General features: G+C 41.9%; 1 protein-coding gene across 1 annotated transcript; it reads left to right on the forward strand.

Moving 5' to 3' along the window:
• Nucleotides 1–3,673: 3,673 nt before the first annotated feature.
• dlk1 (delta like non-canonical Notch ligand 1) lies at nucleotides 3,674–20,817 on the forward strand (the record flags this gene model as incomplete). Its single annotated transcript, XM_078233124.1, has 4 exons — nucleotides 3,674–3,744; nucleotides 10,928–11,058; nucleotides 18,481–18,625; nucleotides 20,061–20,817. Coding segments are annotated over 4 exons (1,104 nt in total), but the record flags the coding sequence as incomplete, so codon positions are not given.
• Between the last annotated feature and the right edge of the window lie 3,690 nt (nucleotides 20,818–24,507).

The following is a 24,507-nucleotide window of genomic DNA, read 5'->3' on the forward strand; positions in this document are numbered from 1 at the left end:
ACCATTTTTTGCCTAGTCCCACTGACCTGCACTTGGACCATATCCCTCCACACCCCTCTCATCCATGAACCCGTCCAAATTTTTCTTAAATGTTAAAAGTGACCCCGCTGCCTCACAGTGCCAGGGACCTGGGTTCGATTCCTGGCTTGGGTCACTGTCTGTGCAGAGTTTGCACGTTCTCCCCGTGTCTGCGTGGGTTTCCTCTAGGTGCTCTGGTTTCCTCCCAGAGTCTGAAAGACGTGCTAGTTAGGTGCATTGACCCGAACAGGTGCCAAAGTGTGGTGACTAGGGGAATTTCACAGTAACTTAATTGCAGTGTTAATGCAAGCCTTACTTGTGACTAATAAATAAACTTTCAGGGAAAGGGGAAGGACAGATCTGTAATAGAGTGGCGGGCAGGAGAGATTGTCTCAGCAAAAGTATATTAGTGCAGGGCAAAAGCAGGTGGTAATTGAACAAGAGAGCAGCAGGGCCTCGAGGAGGTGGCAATGGGAATAGCAGAATCACTGCTAACAGCTACAGCTGGAGAGAATGGGAGCCGAGGTCATGATGGGAATTTGCTGAACTCAGATGTGGAGTCAGGAACTCTGTAAATTGTTTAATCGAAAGATGAGACGCTATTGCTCAAATCAACGCCAAATTTAATTGGAGGAGATCACAAAAAGAGAGGTTAAAGTGGGAGTGCAGAATTACAATGACAGGCAACAGGGGCTCAAAGTCACTCTTGTGAACTGAACAGAAGTGTTCCCTAAAGCGATCAGCCAATCTGTTTTTCCCCTTGTAGGGGAGACTACCTCACGTAGCAGCTCACAGAAATAAAAGTAAATCATGAATACACCTGGAAGGAGTGTTTAAAACTGTACAATGAGAAAGGAGGAGGTTAAAAGGGCAGATGATGCATTTCCTGCACTTACATGGGAAAATGCAGTGAGAAGGAAGGGATGTGTGGTGTGGGTGATTGAGGAGGGTGTGGGGGGAAGGGGGGTGGGCACAAATGGTTGAAGCCATGATCCTGATGGCATGCCGAAAGGGTAGGGGATTGGATGGTGTGTTTGGTAGTGGCATCATGTAACTGGTGGCAGAAATGACCTGTTGAATGTGGAAGCTGGTGGAGTGGATGCTGCGGACAACAGGGAACCCTGTTGTGGTGGGGAGGGGGTGAGAAACGGAAATGTGGGAATGAAGCAGATACAGCTGAGCACCACAGTGGAGGAGAATCCTCAGTTCAGAAAGAAAGACTTATTGGAAGCATTGGTATGGAATGATGCACCATGAGAATAAAGTGGGAGAATGGAATGGAATCACCATACTAACATGTCTGAAAGGATGGTTGTATGTGAAAGTAGGTGTTAAAGCTACCTTCCTGATTAGGAGCAGGCAGGTGATATAGAGGGAGTGGGGGAGTTGTAGGATTAGGGAAACACAAGGAAGAATGAGTATTACCACAAAATTAGAGCAGAGGGTGCAATCTGCACATGACATAAATTGTCAAAAATAATTAGATCAAAAAGCCTTGCTGATATAACAAATATTAATCACAATGAAGAAAGTGAAACAGTAGAAATGAAAAGGGTTATCCAAATTACATTATATATGCCATGGTAAGATAGTGAATTCACTGCAAGTAGGAATTTCCAAGGGTCAATTGTCATGTCTCAATCCCCACTGTAGTATAAAGGGTTAATGTTCAATATGGAAATATATAATCAATGTCAATTATATAAAATCGCATGACTCCAGAGCATGGAGAGAGATATTTCCATGTAGAGCTTCAGGCTGAGTCTGTATTGTACATCGTTAATATAATGTTCAATAAAAGGTAGTGTTTACCAACAGCCCTGCCGCCATCATTGTCAATAAGCCCAGTCCCATGATAGTCTACATCAGTGATGTAAGATTACATGACATTACATGAGAGAAAGAGTAAGTTCTATGCAGAGCCTCATGCTGAGTCCGTATTGTACATAGCTAATATAATGTTCAACAAAAGGTAGAATTTTTCAACAGTTGTGCCTGCAGCATTGTCTATAAGTCCAGACCCATGACCACCACATCCAAGACCCACAGTGACAATAGAAGGCCCACCATGGGTTTAAAGGCAAAAATCCTATGTAATAAAAGCTTCATCATGCAACAGCCAGGGAAACCAAGGAATTGAAAGTGCTCATGTCATCCAAGCAAACAATTTTGTTTTATTTGGTTAGCGTTTAGAGGGGATTGGATTTTGACAGTTACAGAAAACAGACCAGTGGGGAGGACCATACATATCATTATTCTATGACATGTATGATATACACAAGCATATTGACAAACATTATCAAGGACATAGCAGTCTAAGTAATAAGAATGCAGTCGCCAATATGGCACATTCATTGTGTTGCACCAGCTATTTATAACTGTTGAGGTCAGTGGTGATATTCAATATCACGGGAAGTTTGGTGCAGATAGCTAACTGTTCTTACAGGTTTCATGGACCAAGTGGCACATTTCACCTAGCACCCCTCAGGTGAGCATGAACAATCTGAAGCATTGCTCCACTATTGACAGGTAGTTTAATTCTATTGCAGAAGACAGACTGGCTGGGATGGTGCTAACTAATAAATGTTTGAGGCGGCACGGTAGCACAGTGGTTAGCAATGCTGCTTCACAGCTCCAGGGTCCTGGGTTCGATTCCTGGCTCGGGTCACTGTCTGTGTGGAGTTTGCACATTCTCCTCGTGTCTGCGTGGGTTTCCTCCGGGTGCTCCGGTTTCCTCCCACAGTCCAAAGATGTGCGGGTTAGGTTGATTGGCCAGGTTAAAAATTGCCCCTTAGAGTCCTGAGATGCGTAGGTTGGAGGGATTAGTGGGTAAATATGTGGGGGTAGGGCCTGGGTGGGATTGTGGTCGGTGCAGACTCGATGGGCCGAATGGCCTCCTTCTGCACTGTAGGGTTTCTATGATCTATGATTTCAAAGCTCCTTGAACTCGTGGATCTCTTTATTCTCTTCTACCATAATATATGCAGTCACTCATTGTACTTCATTTATACCCCAGCTCATAAAATTCCCACAGTACTGACTGTGTTCACCTTTTCACGTCCTCAGCTTTGTTACTCTCACTATTGTCATGTCTAAGCTAAAGTTAAATACTCGGCTTTTGATGCTCAAATGGAATACTGTTAGAATTCCTCATGAACAACCGCTAATGAACTTAATTGACTTTTCAAAACTTTTCATCAATGTTTTTACTTCTGTTTCTCAACAATAGGAATGCTCTGAGGAGAATTAAACACAGATGATTTGCTGACATTCCATGACTTTTTATATTCATATTTGCTTTTCTTTAACATTCACCAGCAGAAGAAGATCAGACCTCTAGTGTTCAACAATCCCATTATTAATTCAGTCCATTCTTAAAATTCAGCTCTGTGGATTTAAATATGAAATTGACCTGAAATTAAAACAAAATGTAGACCATTGGGTAACCGATTAAACCATACCTTTGAGATACAAATAGCTAACTCGGAATAATTAAACTTTTACTGTCTATAATATTAAATGGCCTGATACAGACATAATGGAGTCAAATAGTCCATTGGAACTTGCAGAAGTGATATTTATAAATGTTTTCTAGGGATGGTAACTCTGCTCATTACTTGGACAATCATTTACTAATTTACATTTTTCTTCTGTATCCGAAGGGACTGAATGCAAACTTGGCTGTCACTCATTAAATGGATTCTGTGAGACCACTGGGGAATGCAGGTACTAACTCAACTAAACATTCAGCCAGGCAAATGTTACTCATGTTCCAGATTTGTAAAGATAATTTTTAAAATATAATCACCCTTGATGTCGAGGGCAGTCACTCTCACATCGCCTCCTGAGTTCAGCTCATTTTGTCCATGTTTGAAGCAAGTAGTAACAGGGTCAGGGAGCTGACTGGCCCTGGTGGGACCCAAACCGAGCAGCAGTGAGCAGGTTGCTGTATAGGTGCCGCTTGGTAGCACTGTTGATGACCCCTTCCATCACGTTACAGATCAGCAAAATTAGACTGATGGGGCGGTAATTGGCAAGGTTGGATTTATCCTGCTTTTTGTGGATTGAACATGTCTGGGCAATTTTCCATTCTGCAGTGTAGATGCCAGTGTTGTAGCTATACTGGAACAGCTTGGCCAGGGGTGCAGTTAGTTCTGGAAGACAGGTCTTCAGTACTATTGACAGTACAGGGATAATGGTGATGGTGTCTGGGACATCAACTGCAATGTGTGATTCCATGGGTATAACAATGTTGCTTAACTCGACCCTGAGACAGCTTTCCCAATTGCCTCAGGTGACTGTCTGTGTGGAGTTTGCACGTTCTTCCCCTGTCAGTGTGGGTTTCCTCTGGGTGCTCCAGTTTCCTCCCACACTCCAAAGATGTGCGAGTTAGGTTGATTGGCCATGCCAAATTGCCCTTTAGTGCCAGGGGAATCAGCAGGGTAAATACGTGAAGCTACGGGGATAGGGCCTGGGTGGGATTGTTGTTGCTGCAGGTTTGGTGGGCTGAATGGCCTCCTTCTGCACTGTAGGGATTCCATGATTCTGTGTTAGAAAGGAGGACTTTATAGGGTTAACCGGGCTGTGTCTACTATCATCGTTTCATGTGCCTAAGTTGATGTGGGATGGTTCATTCCTTTTAGACTTTGAAGCGATTTGCTACAACTGAGTGGTTTGCCTGGCCATTTCAGAAGGCATTTAAGAATCAGTCACATTGCTATAATACAGGGATCAAATTGTGGAGTTGATGTCCAAGATCAGGTAGGATATTATTAAATGGTGAAGCAGGTTTGAGGGGCAAGTTGGCTCACTCCTGCTCATGTTTCTTATGTTCAGGTTAAAAAGCTTTGTAACCTAGGGTGGGATTTTACACCCTCCCTCGAACAAGGCCAGAAATTTCCGCCCGAGGTCATCGGACACTTCCGTCGTTCGCCCCTCGCCCGTTCCGATTCCTTGGCAGGCGGGGCGGTAGAATTCCGGTGTTGGAGTTATTCTTGTATCCATGCAGCTGCTGCCTTGTTCCTTTATGTGCCAGAGGTTGTGAGTTTGGAAGGTGCTGTAAAAGAAGCCTTGGTAAGTTACAGTGCACCTTCTAGATGGTACACGCTACAGCCACGGTGCACCAGTGGTGGAAGGAATAAATATTTAAGGTGCTGAATGGGGTACCAATCAAGGGGTGCTGCTTTGTCCTGCATGGTGTTGAGCTTCTTGGGTGTAGTTGGTGCTGCAATCATCCAGGTAAGTGGAGAGTGTTCTCCACGATGTGATGCTTCCTTTTAATTTTAGGATTTGCACAACAATATTTGGCTGCTATCAGTGCTGGAGCCCTTTATTGACTATCTGCTTCAACATATAACATTTCATTCTTCAAATTCATTTTCATTTTTTCCATATCTGAATCATTTAACAAAGGCCTGGAGGTTTCTCATATCCAGTAGATTAAGGCATTGCCTGGCCCAGCACATCCAAAGATCCCAGTTTTATTTAAGAGGAACTGGCAGCTATTGGCTCCAGCAACTCTAATTAAGGAAGGAGATAAAACAAGCAAATCCCAGAATGGATATCCATTTCACATTTATACTTTTCAAATCTGACTGCTGCCCACATTAATAGCTTCCTCTTTCCCCAATTTCCGTAGAACAGGAAAAATAATATTTAGTGGAGATTTTGATCATTTCATTCCATTTCTTTTGAAGGAGTTAACCAACAAGCATCAACTTTTATATTTCGCTGAAAATATCCACCACTCTGTGGGAGGCAGCCGGATCCTACTTGGGGATTTTTACTTTCTGGAATTCCATGCTCCCTGTCCCAGCCAACTAGCCTACTGAAGTTCTGTCAACTATCCCTGGAATATATGTAGGACATCGATTTGTCATATGTCAGTTTTGTCTACAACAAGTTTAGAGCTTAAAATCCCTCCTCAGAAGCTTGAGTCCCAGAAATACTGTTGTCGCTCATTTGTGAACCATCACTTGTGCATCAATGCTGCATCGATGATAGGCTGGCAAATGGTCTTTCCTGTAATTATGCACAGTAAGAATAACAACAAAGAAAAGTACAGCACAGGAACAGGCCCTTCGGCCCTCCAAGCCTGTGCCAATCATGATGCTCTAACTAAACTCAATAAACACCTTTTGTCCTTACTTAGTCCATATCCCTCTATTTCCTCCCTATTCATGTACCCATCCAGATGCCTCTTAAATGTTGCCAAAGTGCCTGCTTCCACCACCTCCTTTGGCAGCGCATTCCAGGCACCCACCACTCTCTGCATGAAAAACTCCCCCCCGCACATCTCCCTTAAACTTTCCCCCTTTCACCTTGAACCTGTGGCCCCTTGTAATTTAACACTTACACCCTGGGAAAAAAACCTCTGACTATCTGCCCTGTCTATGGCTCTCATAATTTTGTAGACCTCTATCAGGTCTCCCCTCAGCCTCCATCTTTCCAGTGAAAACAATCCTAGTTTATTCAACGTCTCCTCATAGCCAAGCCTCTCAAGACCAGGCAACATGCTAGTGAACCTTCTTTGCAATCTTTCCAAAACTTCCAACTACTCATAGAATCATAGAATCCCTAAAGTGCAGAAGGAGGCCTTTCAGCTCATCGAGTCTGCACTGACTTTCCGACAGACAATCCCATCCAGGCCCTTTCCTGTAACCTCACATATTTACCGTGCCAATCCCCCTAACATGTGGATAATTGTTTATACAAGCCCTTAGCTTATCTATGACTTGCTATTTCAGTATGTTTCTCCCCATTCCTTTGGAAATCTGACAGTTTGGATGCCAATCACTACTCGTGGCAGTCTCTGCATCTGCCCAGGCTGGCAGGGAATGGTACATTCAAACTCCAATTCTCTTGTAATAGGATGGAGGGGCGGCGGGGGGATCTTACCGAAAAATGGCAGAGTGTTGGTTCTGGCCAGAAAAATTGTATGTTTCTCTCCAGAGAAACACACCAGTTTGCTCTCCAGATCTTACCACACTCTGTATCTTACCACACTCTGTCACAAAAAACTGGATGGGCATGTTTCACTGTGTCATGTAGGGTGGTGGGGCCTCAACATTCCGGCAAAGGGAGGGTCTTTAATGATGTGTAAATATATTTAATTGTATTGAAATCAGGTTCAGGCCCATTGTGGCGAGGGACTGCAAAAATCGGAAATCACAATTTCACGGGTGTTGCGTTGAATCTTGAACCCCCCCCCACCGCTATTCCCGCGAAGGGAGATCCCGGCCACCCCCACCGCTATTCCCGCGGAGGGAGATCCCGGCCACCCCCACTGCTATTCCCGCGGAGGGAGATCCCGGGCTGAAGATCATACCTGGCATGTTTACATTTTTTTAGATGAGGGGAACATATTGTCCTTCAATGATGCAAGTTATCCCGTGCAGTGAACAACAAAGAAATGAACATTTCAATTTTAACTTTTAAAGTCATGACCCTTGTCACTTGCTAATTATAAACTATTGACCAATTAAATTAAATTTCTTCCTCTGCATTTATAAAGCTGTATTGGCATCTGCAGCTTTCCGCTGGTTTATTAATATGCAAATATTTAAATTATTTATCTTAAATGCAGCTCTCAATTATTTTAGTGAGAGGACTAGCATATCTTTCAAGCACTTAATACCTCAATGAAAATAGTAGAACTTCAAACAAATATTCTAAGCTTTTGTGTGTTAGTATTCCATAAATAATTTTGGGACAATGGCCCAGAGATTCCTCCAAACGATTCCCATTTAACTAGAGTGTCGCAGTGGTATTCTCGCTGGAAAGTAATCCAGATACCCAGGATAATGCTCAAGTAAGTCATTCAGTTGTATCCAACTGGAACAAAAACAGAATCGATCTAGCCACTGGAAACAAGAATGGCAAACCCAGCCCTGTCGATCCTGCAAAGTCCTCCTTCCGAACATCTAGGGGCTTGTAGCAAAATTGAGAGAGCTGTCTCACAGACTAGTCACACTCATGGAATCATACCTTACGGAAAATGTCCAAGACACCACCATCCCCATGGAAGGAGTTGCCATGGGAGTCCTCAACATTGCTTCTGGGCCCCATGAAGTTTCATGGCACCAGATCATACCATCCCCCTCAAACCCAGCTCACTGGGTCCTGAAGGACATAACTGCTAGACTGGTGAGAGAACCACCAAGAGGGAAAAACATCCTGATCCTTACCAACCTGCCTGTCGCAGATGCATCTGTCTATGACAATATTAGTAGGAATGACAACTGACTAGTCCTTTTGAGAACGCCCTCCATTGTGTTGTGTGGCACCACCACCTTGCCAAATGATAGACTTCGAACAGATCTAACAACTCAAGACTTGGCATCCATGAGGTGCTGTAGGCCATCAGCAGCATCAGAATTGTACTTGACTATAGTCTGTAACCTGGCATATCCCCACTCTACCATTATTACCAAACCAGGGGATCAACACTGGTTCACTGAAGAGTCCAGGCTTGGACTGACAAGTGGCAAGTAACAATCATGCCACACAAGTGCCAGACAATGACCATCTCAAGCAAGAGATAATCTAACCATTGTCTCTTGACATTCAATGGCACTACTATTGCTGAACCCCCTGAATATCAACATCCTGGGGTTACCATTGACCAGAAACTGAACTGGACTAGTCACATAAATACTGTGGCTACAAGAGCCAGTCAAAGGCTAGGAATCCTGGGGTGAATAACTCACTGATTCCCCAAAGCCCATCCCACTATCTACAAGGCACAAGTCAGAGGTGCGATGGAATACTCTCCACTTGCCTGAATGAGTGCAGCTCCAACAGCACTCAAGAAGCTCCATCCCATTCAGGACAAAGCAGCCTGCTTGATTGGCATCCCTTCCACAAACATTCACTCCCTCGAGCACCAAAGAACAGTGGCAGCAGTGTGTACCATCTACAAGATGCACTGCAGGAACTCACCAAGATTCCTTAGGCAGCACCTTCCAAATGCATGGTCACTCACCAAAAAGAAAGAAAAGAGCAGCAAACACATGGGAACACCACCTCCTGGAAGGTCCCCTCCAAGTCACTTATCATCCTGACTTCGAAAAATATCACTGTTCCTTCACTGGTGCTGGGTCAAAATCCTGGAACTCCCTCCATAACAGCACTATGGGTGTACCTACACCTCAATGAGTGCAGTGGTTCAAGGAGGTAGCTCACCATCACCTTCTCAGGGGCAATTACGGATGGGCAATGAATACTGGCTTAGCCAGCCCCATATCCCATGAATTATATTTTTAAAATCCATTTGCATTCTTATGTTTTCAGTAATTTATGTTTTACTTTTCTAATTATCTTTTATTTCATAAGATTATCTGGTTTTATGTTTCAATTATATCACTTTATTTCTTATTTTCCAAATGTGGATGTTAAAACATTGTGTTTTCTCCTCTGCTGACAGATTCATAGAACCATGCATAAAATTACAAGGTGCTTCAAGATTGTGAGCGAATAATTTAATTATCGTGCTGCTGTAGGTTTATTTATAATACTTGTCCACATCTCACTACTGCTTTGTGTCATTGTACGCATCCTGATTTCCAGTTTACCAGGCTGTTGTCCAGGCAGCCTCATTTAATTTAATTACAATAAATACCTTCCATTATTTTTTTGCTTTGAAAAGCACATCACATGGCCGTGCTTACAGGAATAATTGTGCGACTCGGGCAATTTTTTAATTGCCTTGAGCATCAAAATGAAGTGGAATATTTCTTTCTTAAAATGGAATTTGAGGAGGTGACAGAGTGGTGTATTACATTGGAGCGCCTGTAAGCTGGACATAAAATGGTCTGCTGTGCCCCTGTGACTATATTTCTTCACATGCTGTCAAGAGAAGAAATCGAAGCCTTTTACCATTGTGAAAGTAAAGGGATTAGTTATGTACCTGACAGAGAATAACCGGGTAACATTGGTAGAGATCTTGGAAAAATTTGCCAACACACCTTGTCAGTCGAGATTTGGCATTGGTTGGAAGTGGAGAAGAAAATATCTTCTGTCAATTTTCATACCAAATAATACCCGAAGTCTCAAGTCTTTGGCATTAACATTTCATTCAGGTTTTTATCTTTTGATCCATTTTCACTGCTCAGATTTTGATTGCATTGAGAATGTTACCATTGCTAGATAACTTGCTAAAAACATTTAGTTCAGTGAAATATGGCTATGCTAATTTTAGGCATACTCATTCAGCACATTTAGAAAGCGATATACGAAAAGGTAACAAAAGTGAAAGAATCTTGAATGGAGCTAGAATGGAAATAGGAATAGAAAATGCAAAAAATAAAATAAGGCAAGTACTGTAGCAATTATTTCTCTCGATTTGCCAAATATCAAGTATTCAATTCAGTATCACCTAATAATTACAGGAAATGCTGGGAAAACTCAGCAGATCCAGCAGCATCTATGGAGAGAGAAACAGAGGGTGGGGGGATTCTCTGGATCCGCTAGCTCCTGGCGAGAATCGGAATGGTGTGGAGAATCAACCGCTGCAATGTTCCTGGCCTGCCTTGCTGGCCCTGATCGTGTTCCTGCCCATAATGGGCAGCAACCTGATTATCATGCAAACCCGCTAATTGTAATTAGCCATTCAATCGCCTCTCCAGCAGGAAATGCACCGAGTGGGCTTAGGGGCTGATAATGACCTTCAGTGCAAACAGACTCAAAACGTTAATTTTGTTTCTCTCCATAGATGCTGCCCAACCTGCTGTGTTTTTCCAGCATTTGCTGTTTTTATTTCATTCACAGAATTTTGCTTCTATTTACCATGTAATAATTGTTGCTTGTATCTATAAACTGTACCAAAGGATGAAGGTTGCAAACCTGGTTCATAGCCGGGCACCATTTGCCATACTTTGCCTGGAATCTAATGGCTGTTTCTCTGTCACAGGTGTAAGTCTGGTTGGCAGGGAGATCTGTGTGATAAGTGCGTTCCTTTTCCCGGCTGTTTACATGGGACCTGCACCAAACCTTGGGAATGTGTATGTGAGGAGGGCTGGGCAGGCAGCCTCTGCGACACAGGTCTGTTGATTCATGCAGTATCATGTAAACACAAAAGAAAAATACCATAAAATGCAGTTCATAAATTAAAAATAACTGGAAAATATCATGTACTATATACCCAGAATCAACAGTTCGGGTTCTGAAAGCTTAGCAGTTAATTTATTTTTGTTTTTATTATTTATTTTGTAGTCTGAAACGTATTCAGAAATGCTCTCATCACATTTTAGCAAAAGTGGTTTAATATAAGCTTTATTTCTATTTTCTAGTATTCTTGTTTCATATTTGTAACATTTTATAGCAGTTTAGAAATTAGAGACAAAAGTACCTGTTTATTCTTAACTGAAGCTGTTTTAACACAATGTTTCTATGCTTTATCTGTAAGTGTTTTGTACTTTTCCTCTTTAAATACACTTGTGTGGTGACATTGCTTCTACCACAATAGCTAATTATGGTAAATAATTCTAATAACTGTGTGCGTGTTTTGCTATTTTATTTGTAACGTTGAATGTATGCACTATGTGCCAAATATCAATCAGTTGAAACAATCTTTCGACTATTTACCCTCTAGGTTATTTTTATTTTATCTCTCATTTTATTTTATCTCTCTTTAGCCATCTCCAATTTAGTGAAAAAAAGTTCCTTAAAACTTATTGTCCAGGTATTTCCTGCAGATAATTAAACTGTGTTTGGGATATTAATCTCCAGCCGTTCCTTGCCATGGTACTCTCTTGCTGTCTCTGCGTTTAGGGCAGATGCCTCTTTAGTAGCCTTAAGTGCTTAAGTCATCCACCCTCTACATGTAAATGATCCCAATTTGTGCAACTTGGGACAGAATAAAGATATATTGGCATGGTGGACAGAAATATTGCCATACAGCACATCTGTCTCTTTAAAAGAGTCTGTGAATCTGTTGACTAAAGAGGATTAATTACGCCAAGGACTATGATTTCCTGTGTCACTCCTTTCCTTTCACCAATTGAGGTGTAAATATTTTCCATTCTTCAGTCCTTTATGACTGATCCTGTTTTAAAAGATTGGAGAACTTTTGACTTCTGCCTCCATTATACCCTCTCCAAGCTCCCTCAGTTTCTGAGATTCATACCAGTTGGATCTAGTGACCTTATTTGCAGTTCCACTCAGTGGTTAATTTCCTTTTTTAGTGCTGTCTGTTATCCAGAAACATTTCTATTTTATCTCATAAATGAAGCTACAGCCTTCATTCGTTCTCTAATGCCCCCCAAACCATTGTAATACCAGAGCAAGCATTTTAATATGTTTATTAAAAGGGAGCACATTTGTTCTGATATTTGCATTATACGTGGATCTGGAGACTCTTAGAAAGCATACTAGCAAATGATTAAATGTTAGTTGTACACATTTGAACAATGTAACAATGCCATAGAAATTATGGCAATAATGAATTATATAGAAGATAAGAATGGAGGATTGTAATTTTATGAAATAAAATTATAATCCACTAGGCAGATTTTGGAACAATTGCATTGTTTTATTAATTTCTGTATTCCAACCTCCATGAGATTAAAAAAGGGAATTACGCTTCAGTTGTACAAAGCTGTGGTAAGATCGATTTGAAGTACTGCTTTCAGTTTAAGACATCACACCTCAGGAAGAGTTTTCTTGGAGAGATGTCATTGCAGATTCAAAGTGATACCAGGGATAAAAGGGTTAATTTGTGAGGACAGGTTGGGTATACTTGTCTTGTATTTCCTTTAGTTAGAGAAAATTAAGGAGTGATTTGATTGAAGTGTTTAAAATTTTTAAATGATTTAATAGGTAGATAGTAAGAAAACAATACTTATAGTGGGGAATCAACAGCAAGGGACCATGACCTTAAAATTAGAACCCATCCCTTCAGAGACGAAATAAGAAAATGTTTCACACAAAAGATAATGTGAATCTGGAACTCTCTCTTAAAGGGCTGTAGATATTGGTATTGGAGCTTGCAAAATTGTGATAGAGATCAAAGAAAAAATAACTTATTACAAGACATTAGAGATGTCAAACTAGGCATCCATCCCCTGAAAACTGTATTAACATTGCCTGTGAGCTGAGTGCACAAGTCATTCTTGGAGCTCAGCCAATATTCATAATGAGGTTATCTGGCAACTGTATCAATGGAAGTATATATCGAAGGAAAGTGGAGGATTTTCAAGGAATGTTTGTCTGGAGCTCTGCATGACAACGTTCCGATGAGACAGGGGGGTGTTGGTAGGGTACGGGAACCGTGGTGCACGAAGGTTGTGATGAACCTGGTGAATAAGAAAAGAGAGGCGTACAGAAGGTTCAGAGAGCTAGGAGGTGTTAAGGATTTAGAGGAGTATACGGGATGTAGGAAGGAGCTTAAGAAGGAAATTAGGAGAGCGAGAAGGGGTCATGAGAAGGCCTTGGCGGGTAAGATTAAGGAGAATCCCAAGGCTTTCTACAAATATGTCAAGAGTAAAAGGATGAGATGTGAAGGCATAGGACCCTTAAAAGGTGAAGGGGGAAAAGTTTGTGCGGAACCGTTAGAAATGGCGGAGCTGCTTAATGAATACTTTACCTCGGTATTCACGGTGGAAAGGGATCTGGGTGGTTGTACTGCTGGTTTGCGGTGGACAGAAAGGATCGAGCATGTGGACATAAAGAAAGAGGATGTGTTGGAACTATTGAATGGCATCAAGGTTGGTAAGTCGCCGGGACCGGATGGGATGTACCCCAGGTTACTGTGGGAGGCGAGGGAGGAGATTGCGGAGCCTTTGGCGATGATCTTTGCATCGTCGATGGAGACGGGAGAGGTTCCGGAGGATTGGAGGATTGCAGATGTGGTCCCTATATTCAAGAAAGGGAACAGGGACAGCCCGGGAAATTACCGACCGGTGAGTCTAACCTCAGTGGTTGGTAAGTTGATGGAGAGGATCCTGAGAGACAGGATTTATGATCATCTAGAGAAGTTTAGTATGATCAAAAGTAGTCAGCACGGCTTTGTCAAGGGCAGGTCGTGCCTTACGAGCCTGGTTGAGTTCTTTGAAAATGTGACCAAACACATTGACGAAGGAAGAGCGGTGGATGTGGTCTATATGGACTTCAGCAAGGCGTTCGATAAGGTCCCCCATGCAAGACTTCTTGAGAAAGTGAGAGGGCATGGGATCCAAGGGGCTGTTGCCTTGTGGATCCAGAACTGGCTTGCCTGCAGAAGGCAGAGAGTGGCTGTGGAGGGGTCTTTCTCTGCATGGAGGTCAGTGACCAGTGGAGTGCCCCAGGGATCTGTTCTGGGACCCTTGCTGTTTGTCATTTTCATAAATGACCTGGATGAGGAAGTGGAGGGATGGGTTGGTAAGTTTGCTGACGACACCAAGGTAGGTGGTGTTGTGGATAGTTTGGAGGGATGTCAGAAGTTGCAGCGAGACATAGATAGAATGCAAGACTGGGCGGAGAAGTGGCAGATGGACTTCAACCCGGATAAGTGTGTGGTGATCCATTTTGGCAGATCCAATGGGATGAAGCAGCAGTATAATATGAAGGGTACCATTCTTAGCAGTGTAGAGGATCAGAAGGACCTTGGGGTCCGGGTCCATAGGACTCTTAAATCGGCCTCGCAAGTGGAGGATGCGGTCAAGAAGGCGTACGGCGTACTGGCCTTCATTAATCGAGGGATTGAGTTTAGGAGTCGGGAGATAATGCTGCAGCTTTATAGGACCCTGGTTAGACCCCACTTGGAGTACTGCGCGCAGTTCTGGTCACCTCATTACAGGAAAGATGTTGAAGCCATTGAAAGGGTGCAGAGGAGATTTACAAGGATGTTGCCTGGATTGGGGGGCATGCCTTATGAGGATAGGTTGAGGGAGCTTGGTCTCTTCTCCCTGGAGAGACGAAGGATGAGAGGTGACCTGATAGAGGTTTACAAGATGTTGAGAGGTCTGGATAGGGTAGACTCTCAGAGGCTATTTCCAAGGGCTGAAATGGTTGCTACGAGAGGACACAGGTTTAAGGTGCTGGGGGGTAGGTACAGAGATGTCAGGGGTAAGTTTTTCACTCAGAGGGTGGTGGGTGAGTGGAATCGGCTGACGTCGGTGGTGGTGGAGGCAAACTCGTTGGGGTCTTTTAAGAGACTTCTGGATGAGTACATGGGATTTAATGGGATTGAGGGCTATAGATAGGCCTAGAGGTGGGGATGTGATCGGCGCAACTTGTGGGCCGAAGGGCCTGTTTGTGCTGTGGCTTTCTATGTTCTATGTTCTATGTTCTATGCCTGTTTATCTGGATAGCCTCATACTGAATGCTTGCTGAGCTTCAAGAATGACTAATACACTCAGCTCAGCAGCTCGCAGGGGAGTGGTAACTTTGTTTGATTGACATTTCCAGTTCCTTGGATTAAATTTGTGGTTTGTGTGATCATTTACACATGATTACCAGGTGTTAAGTGGAAAGCAATGTCTGATATTGGTGCTATAAATAGTTGTGATTGATTGACAGCTTTTTAAGATGGTAAGAGGGCCAAATGGTAATGTTGATTTGCTGAATTTTTTCCCCCCCCCGGCATGGTTCATGGTTTCTCTGAAAGGCAATGAACGACGTTCGCTTATAGAAGGGGTCTAATGCCTCCAAAACTGTGTTGAGCTGGGAGGTGGTGGTGGGGGGGGGGGAGTGGGGGGTGGTTGTTAGAATGGAACCAGCAAGGGCAGGCGTTCTGTGTGTAGGCTTGTTATCCATCACTGGCTGAAATTGTTGGAAATGGGAAGTGGGGGGGCAGGAATCCTGGAATTGGGTCCCGCCTGGCATTTTTAAAAGCTTCCTTAGTGAGTCTGACTCAGCGAAAATCCAGGCCAATATTTCAGCTCAATGACCTTTCGTCCAAAGGGGATGAGGTTAGAGGTGTGGCAAGTTGTATTTGCTTCTAACCTCTCCCCAAGAGGTGACTGCTGAGTATTTCCAGCATTCTCTAATCATATCTCCGGATTTCCAAAATCTGTCGCATTCAGCTTTTGAATTGATTGTTTATTTTGGCGCGGTTATGGGAGTCCTGAGGATATCAGCATTTTTAATGTGTGCTTTACAACCGCAAATCAACACGATGAAGGTGCTCAAGTAGTGACTCAAAATCTAGGCCCCAACCCTAAACAGTCACATGATTATTTGAAGCAAATGATTGCAGATATTAGAAATGTACAACTAAAGCAGAAAATCAGCAAGTTGGGCAGCATTTTTGGAGAGAGAAACACAGGCTTAATGTATCTGGTGAAAGGCCTTTGAGTTGAAATGTTAACCCTAGTTTCCTGGAGTATTTCCAGCGTTTTCAATTTTAATAGTGATTTTTAATATTTTCCATTTAATTATTATTGTACTAGGAAGGACACATTACCTAATTTAACTCCTCAGTTTTAGTCTATGAAGATTTTCAAACTTGGTTTCTGCCCATTCTGAGTACAACACTTGTTTGACATGCAGAGAGAATTCAGGAGGAGCAGACTGATACACAATAGCACTCAGCCAGTAACAATTGTTCCTTGTTTTAATATCTCCTGAGGGACAAAGTTCGCAATTACAAATGTTGGGGAAGGTTTCCCTGGTGTGAGGGAAAAACCAAAATACGAGGGGTCATTTTAACATTAACCAATTTGGTGGAAAACCGATATTGTATCAGGCACCCATTCTACATATATTTCAATTCTGATTCTAATTGAAATCAATAGAAAAAGAATTGCCACTTGCAGGAAGATTTGAAAACAACAGAATATGTAACCAGATAGCTAGAAGTCAGAGAAAGGGGGCATATCTGATCTAATTATTAAATGTTTGCTCATCAAAAAATGTCTATCCATACTGTTAATTTTTGCTCCCAAGCCTTCATAAAGTCCATAGCCGTCAAAGACTTCTGTCAAATTCCTTCTTAAGACAGAAGGGCGCACGGTAGCAAAGTGGTTAGCACTGCTGCTTCACAGCTCCAGGGACCTGGGTTCGATTCCCGGCTCGGGTCACTGTCTGTGTGGAGTTTGCACATTCTCCCCGTGTCTGCGTGGGTTTCCTCCGGGTGCTCCGGTTTCCTCCCACAGTCCAAAGATGTGCGGGTTAGGTTGATTGGACATGCTAAAAATTGCCCCTTAGTGTCCTGAGATGTGTAGGTTAGAGGGATTAGTGGGTAAAATATATGGGGGTAGGGCCTGGGTGGGATTGTGGTCAGTGCAGACTCGATGGGCCGAATGGCCTCTTTCTGTACTGTAGGGTTTCTATGATTTCTATGAAGTATCTGCATGTCTAAATATCTAAACCCCAACAAAAAGAAAGCATGCACAGAAATGAACTCAGAACTCTGAAGCGGATGTCAAGTGCCTTAACGCATGTTCCCTGACAAGTTCATCCCTAAAATGGTAACTGTAGTTCGATTTACATCATAAGACCCCAATTTCCATATTAAACGGGGTCTATATTGCTTTAATTGGGCTGGTGGTGTAATTGCCACACACAGGTCCTTTTAAAAAACCCTCAGCCACTAATCTCATTTTGAAACTATTACCATCCATTAAAGCCAAGCAAAGGAAGTCAAAATCAACCCCTATGAGTGATAAAGGATTGTATTATCAACATGGCACTGACTTACTTTGACCACATTTAGCTACTTCCTGCACTGTGTGGCAGTTCTTGGGATGGTGCAGGTTGAACTGACTCCATCTGCCAACTCCCTCACTAGTTACTTGCACTTCCTACCTCTGTAAGACGTCCTCATTCTCAACAATGTGCCTGTTCTGGCCTCACTTATACTTCCTGCACCTCCAGGGAGATCCTCTAGCTGCTGATCTTCTCTTAGCACCTTGTCCCAAAACTGCTGTAGCTGATCAAGGAGTAATGGCTGGCTGTATCCTATGGTTCCCTCCTTCCAGTGGGGGTAAGTCTATCAGGACTTTTGTATGGCAAATGTCCCTGGAAGGGAACTGCAAGGGTTTCATGAAGCATCATTCATGTGGGTGGGTGCTATTCCCACTCCTCTGCGAACTCACCATCAGGATAAGAATTCAAACTAGCTTCAGAAAATCTGCAATTCCTGTCACGGCCAATTCTTGCAATTAGATTGATTATTTTAAGATTTCAAGTTAGACATTAAATAATAAACTGATTTAAAATGTTATGCATTCTTTCCAAAAAGATGAAATTCCCATCAACAGTGAGATGATCTGTGATTCTTAATGGAATTTTGAGGGAAGTATAGCCACAGCCTTAGAACTCTACTGTCCTCAACTGTATCTACGTATAATCTCATACATATTAAATGATTGATATGTGTTTGTTTAGGTGCCTTTAACACAATACATTAGTAAATTTTGAGTTGTCCTTCATGTAAAGTAATTTGAATTAATAACCATTAAAAACTGAACACCTCCTTTGTTAGTGTACATCTATTCATAAATGTTTTCTCTGTTTTAATTAACTGCAACTTTCTAATTACAGCTACCCACACCTGCTCACCCGCACAGCCCTGTGTTAACAATTCTACATGTGTAGAGAGTGAAGATGGTGGTTACATATGTATCTGTGGACAGGAGTTTATAGGAAACCATTGTCAACACAGGAAAGGGTCCTGCTACACCACTGGGTAAAGGATACTTCCTACATGCTGTTAAAAGCAACTGGTTTTCAAGCAGCATGTAACAGATTCAATAATATATATTAGAAGAGAACTATATTTGGCTCACTTGACTTCATCCATCCAGAATGACCCTAAAGTCTCTGTAGCATTTGAATGATTCATAAATAATTCCAGTATTTTTGCTCCCATCGCAATCTATCCTATATTTGATCATTCTGTGTAAGAAGGAGAATTTCCTGATAGCAATCTGAAATTTGTCTTTTACTAATTTAAAAGTGTGACCACTCCAACTTGTCCATTTTGATTTCCATCCTGTTCACATGCCTAAGAGAGAGATTCAAGCCCCAAAAGACTCAATTTAGATATTCCTGCAATCATGCCTAAACGACCTGTGTCAGTAGCAGATAAAAGTGCTTTATGCTGTGTTAGAATTTATTTGAACGCTGTATTGCACTTCTGAAAAAGTCACATTGAAGAATAAGCCAAAACTACAAAAGATGTAGGTTTAACTGGACAGCAAGTGGTTTGAAAATCACTGTCAGGTCAGTACATTGAACAGTATAAATAACATGACAAACTGGAATAGAGAAAGAGGCCTTTCAAACCATTGCACTTGTGCTGGGCAAGCTCAACTGTAGCCATGTAATCCAACTCCATTTTTACTTTCCTTTCTCCATATCCTTTCAAATTCTTTCTGTTGCCCACTTGAATGATGTTATAATCTATGCCTCAAAGGTCATTTGGACATGTAGCACAAGAAGTCTTGCAGCTGAAATCTAGCACTCCTTTAAGAGTTAATGGCTGTCTTTATGTTGCATTATGGCCCCCTGTTATTGAGTCCCCCAGAGAGCATGCAGACAATGAACAGGACTAAAAGAACTGGCTTGCACGTGTAAGTAACTATAATCAGCTGGCAGCACAGATCTTACATGTTGCCTGAAATGCCCTCAAAAGGCACAGGTAATTTGCGCAATACTCTCCTTCCCCCATTCATATTTTGACATACTCCCCCAATTTCTAGTCCCATATATATATCAAATCATTGTATTGTCCATGTCTGCCTCACTATTGCAAATAATATATAATTAGTGGGTGGCACAATGGTTAGCACTGCTGCCTCACAGCGCCCGGGACCCGGATTCTATTCCAGCCTTTGGTCACTGTCTGTGCAGAGTCTGCACCTTCTCCCCGTGTTTGTGTGGGTTTCCTCCCATAGTTTGAAAGACATGTTGGTTAGGTGCATTGGCCATGCTAAATTCTTCCTCAGTGTATCCGAACAGGTGCTGGATTGTAACAAGGAACAATGCTCATTTTTCAAGAACATAAGCATAGCATACATTACTATTACACGCTAACCATAGATTCCAAGTAGGCTGTTGTCACAGTTTTGAGGATATTGATAGAATAATTCAATATCTGTTCTTTACGTATTTGATTGCAGGTCACTTTGTCAGAATGGAGGAAGTTGCTTTGATGATAATGGCTTTGCAGTCAAGGCTTACTGCCTATGCCTGCCAGGTTTTACTGGGGACTTCTGTGAAATACGCATCAATAACTGCAACCCAAACCCTTGTGCCAATAATGGAACCTGCACGGATCTGCTTTCTGGATTCAGCTGTTTTTGCCCTGATGGATTCACTGGCAAGTCCTGTGATTATTCAATCACATCTTGCCTTAGCCACCCATGTGAAAATGGAGGCACTTGCCGTGATCATCCTGATGGAGGCTTTGATTGTGCGTGCTTGCCTGAATATGGAGGAGAAACCTGCCAACACCAAACGCTTGAGAGTCATGATGCAAAGCAAAATGTGCATGCAGGAACAGATTGGGTCAGACATGACAAGTCTTTCCACCCACCGCTGCATGCCTCCCATAAATCAACACATCAACAAGGTAATGGAATGCTCAAGATCACAGTCAAAGAAACCATCCACAAATCCAACTCACTGCTCAATAGCAGTCAAGTGATCTGTTTTACTGTGCTTGGATTATTGACATGTCTTGTGATTCTGGGGACTACAGGGATTATCTTCTTTTCCAAGTGTGAAATATGGCTCGCAAATGCTAAATATCGACATCTCCTCTGGAAACAAAGGAAGCATCTTCTCCAAGATAAAAATGAAGACCTTTCTGTCAAAATTATATTTCCAAGTGTGAATAAATTGACAAATTATGGAAAAAACTATACATCTATTTGAGTCTTATTTTGTAAATCAAATATGCCTATATTGTATTGTATTATTTAAGAACATTTCTAATTGTTAGAGCATATTCTAGCATTTTGTTAATAACTGTATTGTTTGAATGTTTCTGATATTTGTCATAAATACATGTAAATGTTTCTAAATATGTGAAGTGCTAGTCCAAGATTTTGAACAAGGGAACTTATTGTGGTATTTTTAAATTCTCACTTGTGTTGTAACGCGTAAGATGGTGACAGCAATGAAATAAATGATCCTTTATTGTGCCATCTGCTGGAATGAACAGGAGTGAATCCTATTTTTAAGTCTGACTTCGTAATTAATATAGTCTGCTGCATTAGATTTAGCTACGGTATATCCTAGTGTAAAAGTCAAACCTTTGAGACCACTTTTTATGCCAAAAGTTTTTAGTCTAAAAATCACGAGGTCAACATTTTCATGGGGTTAAATTTTATGAGTATAATGTTATGAAGGGGAGGGTGATCTCCTCTCAGAGAACTAACACGCAACCACTCAGAGAGAAGTACCTCCCTTTCATAATCTAATAAAGAGTATGTGAAAAATAGTATGATCTGCCTACAGCAATTTTTAATGGTTAAATCAAAATAACTACCTGAGACTCTCTTTAAAAGAAACAAATAACACTTTATTTTATCTAATTAACACTGAACGGGTCAACTAAACTATTAACCAACCAAATAAGACACCATTCTAATGGAATGCGGTTTAGATAATTACAATTCCCACTTATTAACAAACAAAAAAATATACAATTTTTAGTCACACTCAAAATGCAGTCAGGTCTGTCGACTTCCGGAATGTTCTTTCTTCTTTGTTGACTTCTCCTGTGTTCCATTGGTCTGTTCTTGTGAGATGAAATGAGGCTTTCTCTTAAGACATAAATGTGGCTGTTACACTGGCAGAAAGTTGCTGTCCATCGGTGTCTATCTCTTTCTCTGTCTCTCTCTCTGAGAGAGCTGTGAACTGTGATAGTAGCTGACAGAGGCAATGGTTGTCTGGCAGTTTGTAGCTGGGAGCTGTAGCCTTTATACCCCCAGTGACGCACCAAAACTCTCACAATAGGGTTGGTTTATAGATTATCAAAACATCAAAATTCAAATCCAATAGGCTGCTGCTTTTCAAATGCCTATTTCAAATTGATTGGTTAAAATTCAAAAACATGTTCTGATTCAAATGCTAAAGCCTGTTACTAAAGCAACCCTGTTGTTTTTGCCTCTCAATACAATGTTTCACTCTGGGTACTGGGTGCACCTGCAGCTCTTCAGTACAGTAAAAGACTAAACCACCTTTTAAACAGACAATTTTACCACTGTTAGCATTTTACAAGTATTTATAATTTTCACAAACACTAACTTAGAACAATAAACGTTAGACAAATGCAAATACTTATGATGCCCATGTATTTATATAGCTTGTCATTTTACTTTAGTGACAGTCCAGCAGTATTGTGACAACATTTATTTTGCATCATAATTGCAAACAAAAATTCATTTAATAGCCATTGACTAAGTAGGTAATTATGTTTGACTGCCATACAGTATACTTGCATGCAGAGACATTCAATAAATGGCACTATGCAGTCAGTGATGTCTATTTGTAAGTTTAATTGTTCACTTAGCATGCTACTCAGCAAGTCTTCAGTTAGAATTGTGTCAAGAGGTTAACTCACTACTTCCAGATTCATACATTCCAATTCCAGCCAGCCAAGCATGTGAGACAAGTTAATGCACACAAATAACTGCAAAAGGTGAAAAATGAAATCAGAAAGAGAGAGCTTGTATTCATATAGTGCCATCCATCAAGCGGTCCCAGTCAATGAATTGCAGTTGTAATGTAAGGAAACACAAACAATTTCACTGATCAGTGGTCTACAAATAGTAAAGAGATCATAGAATCCTGCAGTGCAGAAGGAGGCCATTCGGCCCATCAAGTCTGCACCAACCACCATCCCACCCAGGCCCTATCCCCATAACCCCATGCTTTTACCCTAGTTAGCCCCCCTGACACTAAGGGGCAATTTAGCATGGCCAATCCACCTAACCCGCACGTCTTTGGACTGTGAGAGAAAACCAGAGCACCCGAAGGAAACCCTTACAGACACGGGGAGAATGTGCAAGCTCCACACAGACAGTGAACCAAACCAGGATTCGAACCCGGGACCCTGGCACTGTGAGGCAGCAATGCTAAACACTGTGTCACCCGTGCCACCCTATAAGTAACCAGGTCATTTTTAGCCTTGTTACGGCCCCTGTAGAGATCAGTAACTTTTTAAAAATCACTTCAAACTTACAGTTAATAGCTGAACAGATGACATAGCAAGATTTCATGTTTTGTTGGACTTCTGTTGGAACTAGCAAATTAGGAGCAACATTGACTGAACATTATTTATGTAAGCAACTTATACTTTAAACTACCAAACGCAACATTCACTTTTTGTTTTCAACACAATCAAAATACCACTTCACAATTATACTCCACACTGCTCTTTAGGCAGACAGTTCAATACTCCAGGAACCTGTCCAGAGTCATTCTTGGCTCCCAAGGGTTTACTTCATTCTTTCTCTTTCCCAGTCTGATAACACTTAACCCCAGAACTGTCTGTCAGAGTGAGGATTTTGACTGGAGTTTCTCCCTCTAGCTGAAGCCAGGTGAATCTTCCAACCTGAATTTGGTCTTTTCAATCTGTGTGTGAGTTCTCACCTGCTTTCCTGCATGGTGATCCACTGAGACTTTTAACTTCTTGCTGCTCTCGTACCCAGATCCTGGCAAACTCTTGTCTGAGTTTCAGTCATATTTTGGGAAAGACTGCCACCCAATCCCCCCCTCAAAGCCCATCTCCACGGCAGCATGCACCACATGGGTCTTGTATACAAGTAGAAATGCTGAATAGCTATTGGATCCCAACTCTATCTTGTAAATAAATTGACAGTTAAAGTCAAACCATTTGCAACCTAACATTGTCAACAACTTCCTGGGACTTTGAAGACAAGCAGACTAACCACTGTAAACATAGATGTTTCTGTCATTGTCTCCAGGTGTGAATACTTTACTCTTTTCCAGCAAACTCACCTGGGCCTCCCTTTAATCTTTGGTAGCCACATCACCCAGGCTTGTCTTCAGAACAAGTCACATAACCCTAAATGTTACCCTAAAGTAAAGATAGTTGCAAAGCATAACAATCAAATAAACCTAATTTTAACAGTGTTAATGATATTGGTTGAGCAATAACTATTGGCCTGGACTGCAGATGAATGCCTTTGCTGTTCCTCCAAATATTGCCATTAGATTTTTAGTTCACTTGACAGGTCAGATGAAGGCTCAATTTCGTGTCTCATCCAAAACATGGCAGCATGGAAATTTGTCTGAAAAACGGCACATAGGGTGGCCTTTTACTGAATGTGACTGTATGTGTAATCTCAGGTAGATTTAATGTGCTGGCTCCTTATTAAATGTATGTTGCAACCATACCAGCTCGGTCCATTGGTTGCATGGCTGTGTGAGGTAGTGGTGTTGGGGGTGGGGGGAAGGGAGGGATGGAAATAGTTGTCTTTGACACCAATTAAAGACCACCAGCACCTCTGGTACACCCAGGCAGACAGGAGGAATCAACAGGCTGTATTTTCATCCCTGAGCTGGTAGCAGGTATCGTCAAAGCTGGAATTTTCA

Source organism: Mustelus asterias, chromosome 18 (genome assembly GCF_964213995.1).
Source record: "Mustelus asterias chromosome 18, sMusAst1.hap1.1, whole genome shotgun sequence".
Lineage (NCBI taxonomy): Eukaryota > Metazoa > Chordata > Chondrichthyes > Carcharhiniformes > Triakidae > Mustelus > Mustelus asterias.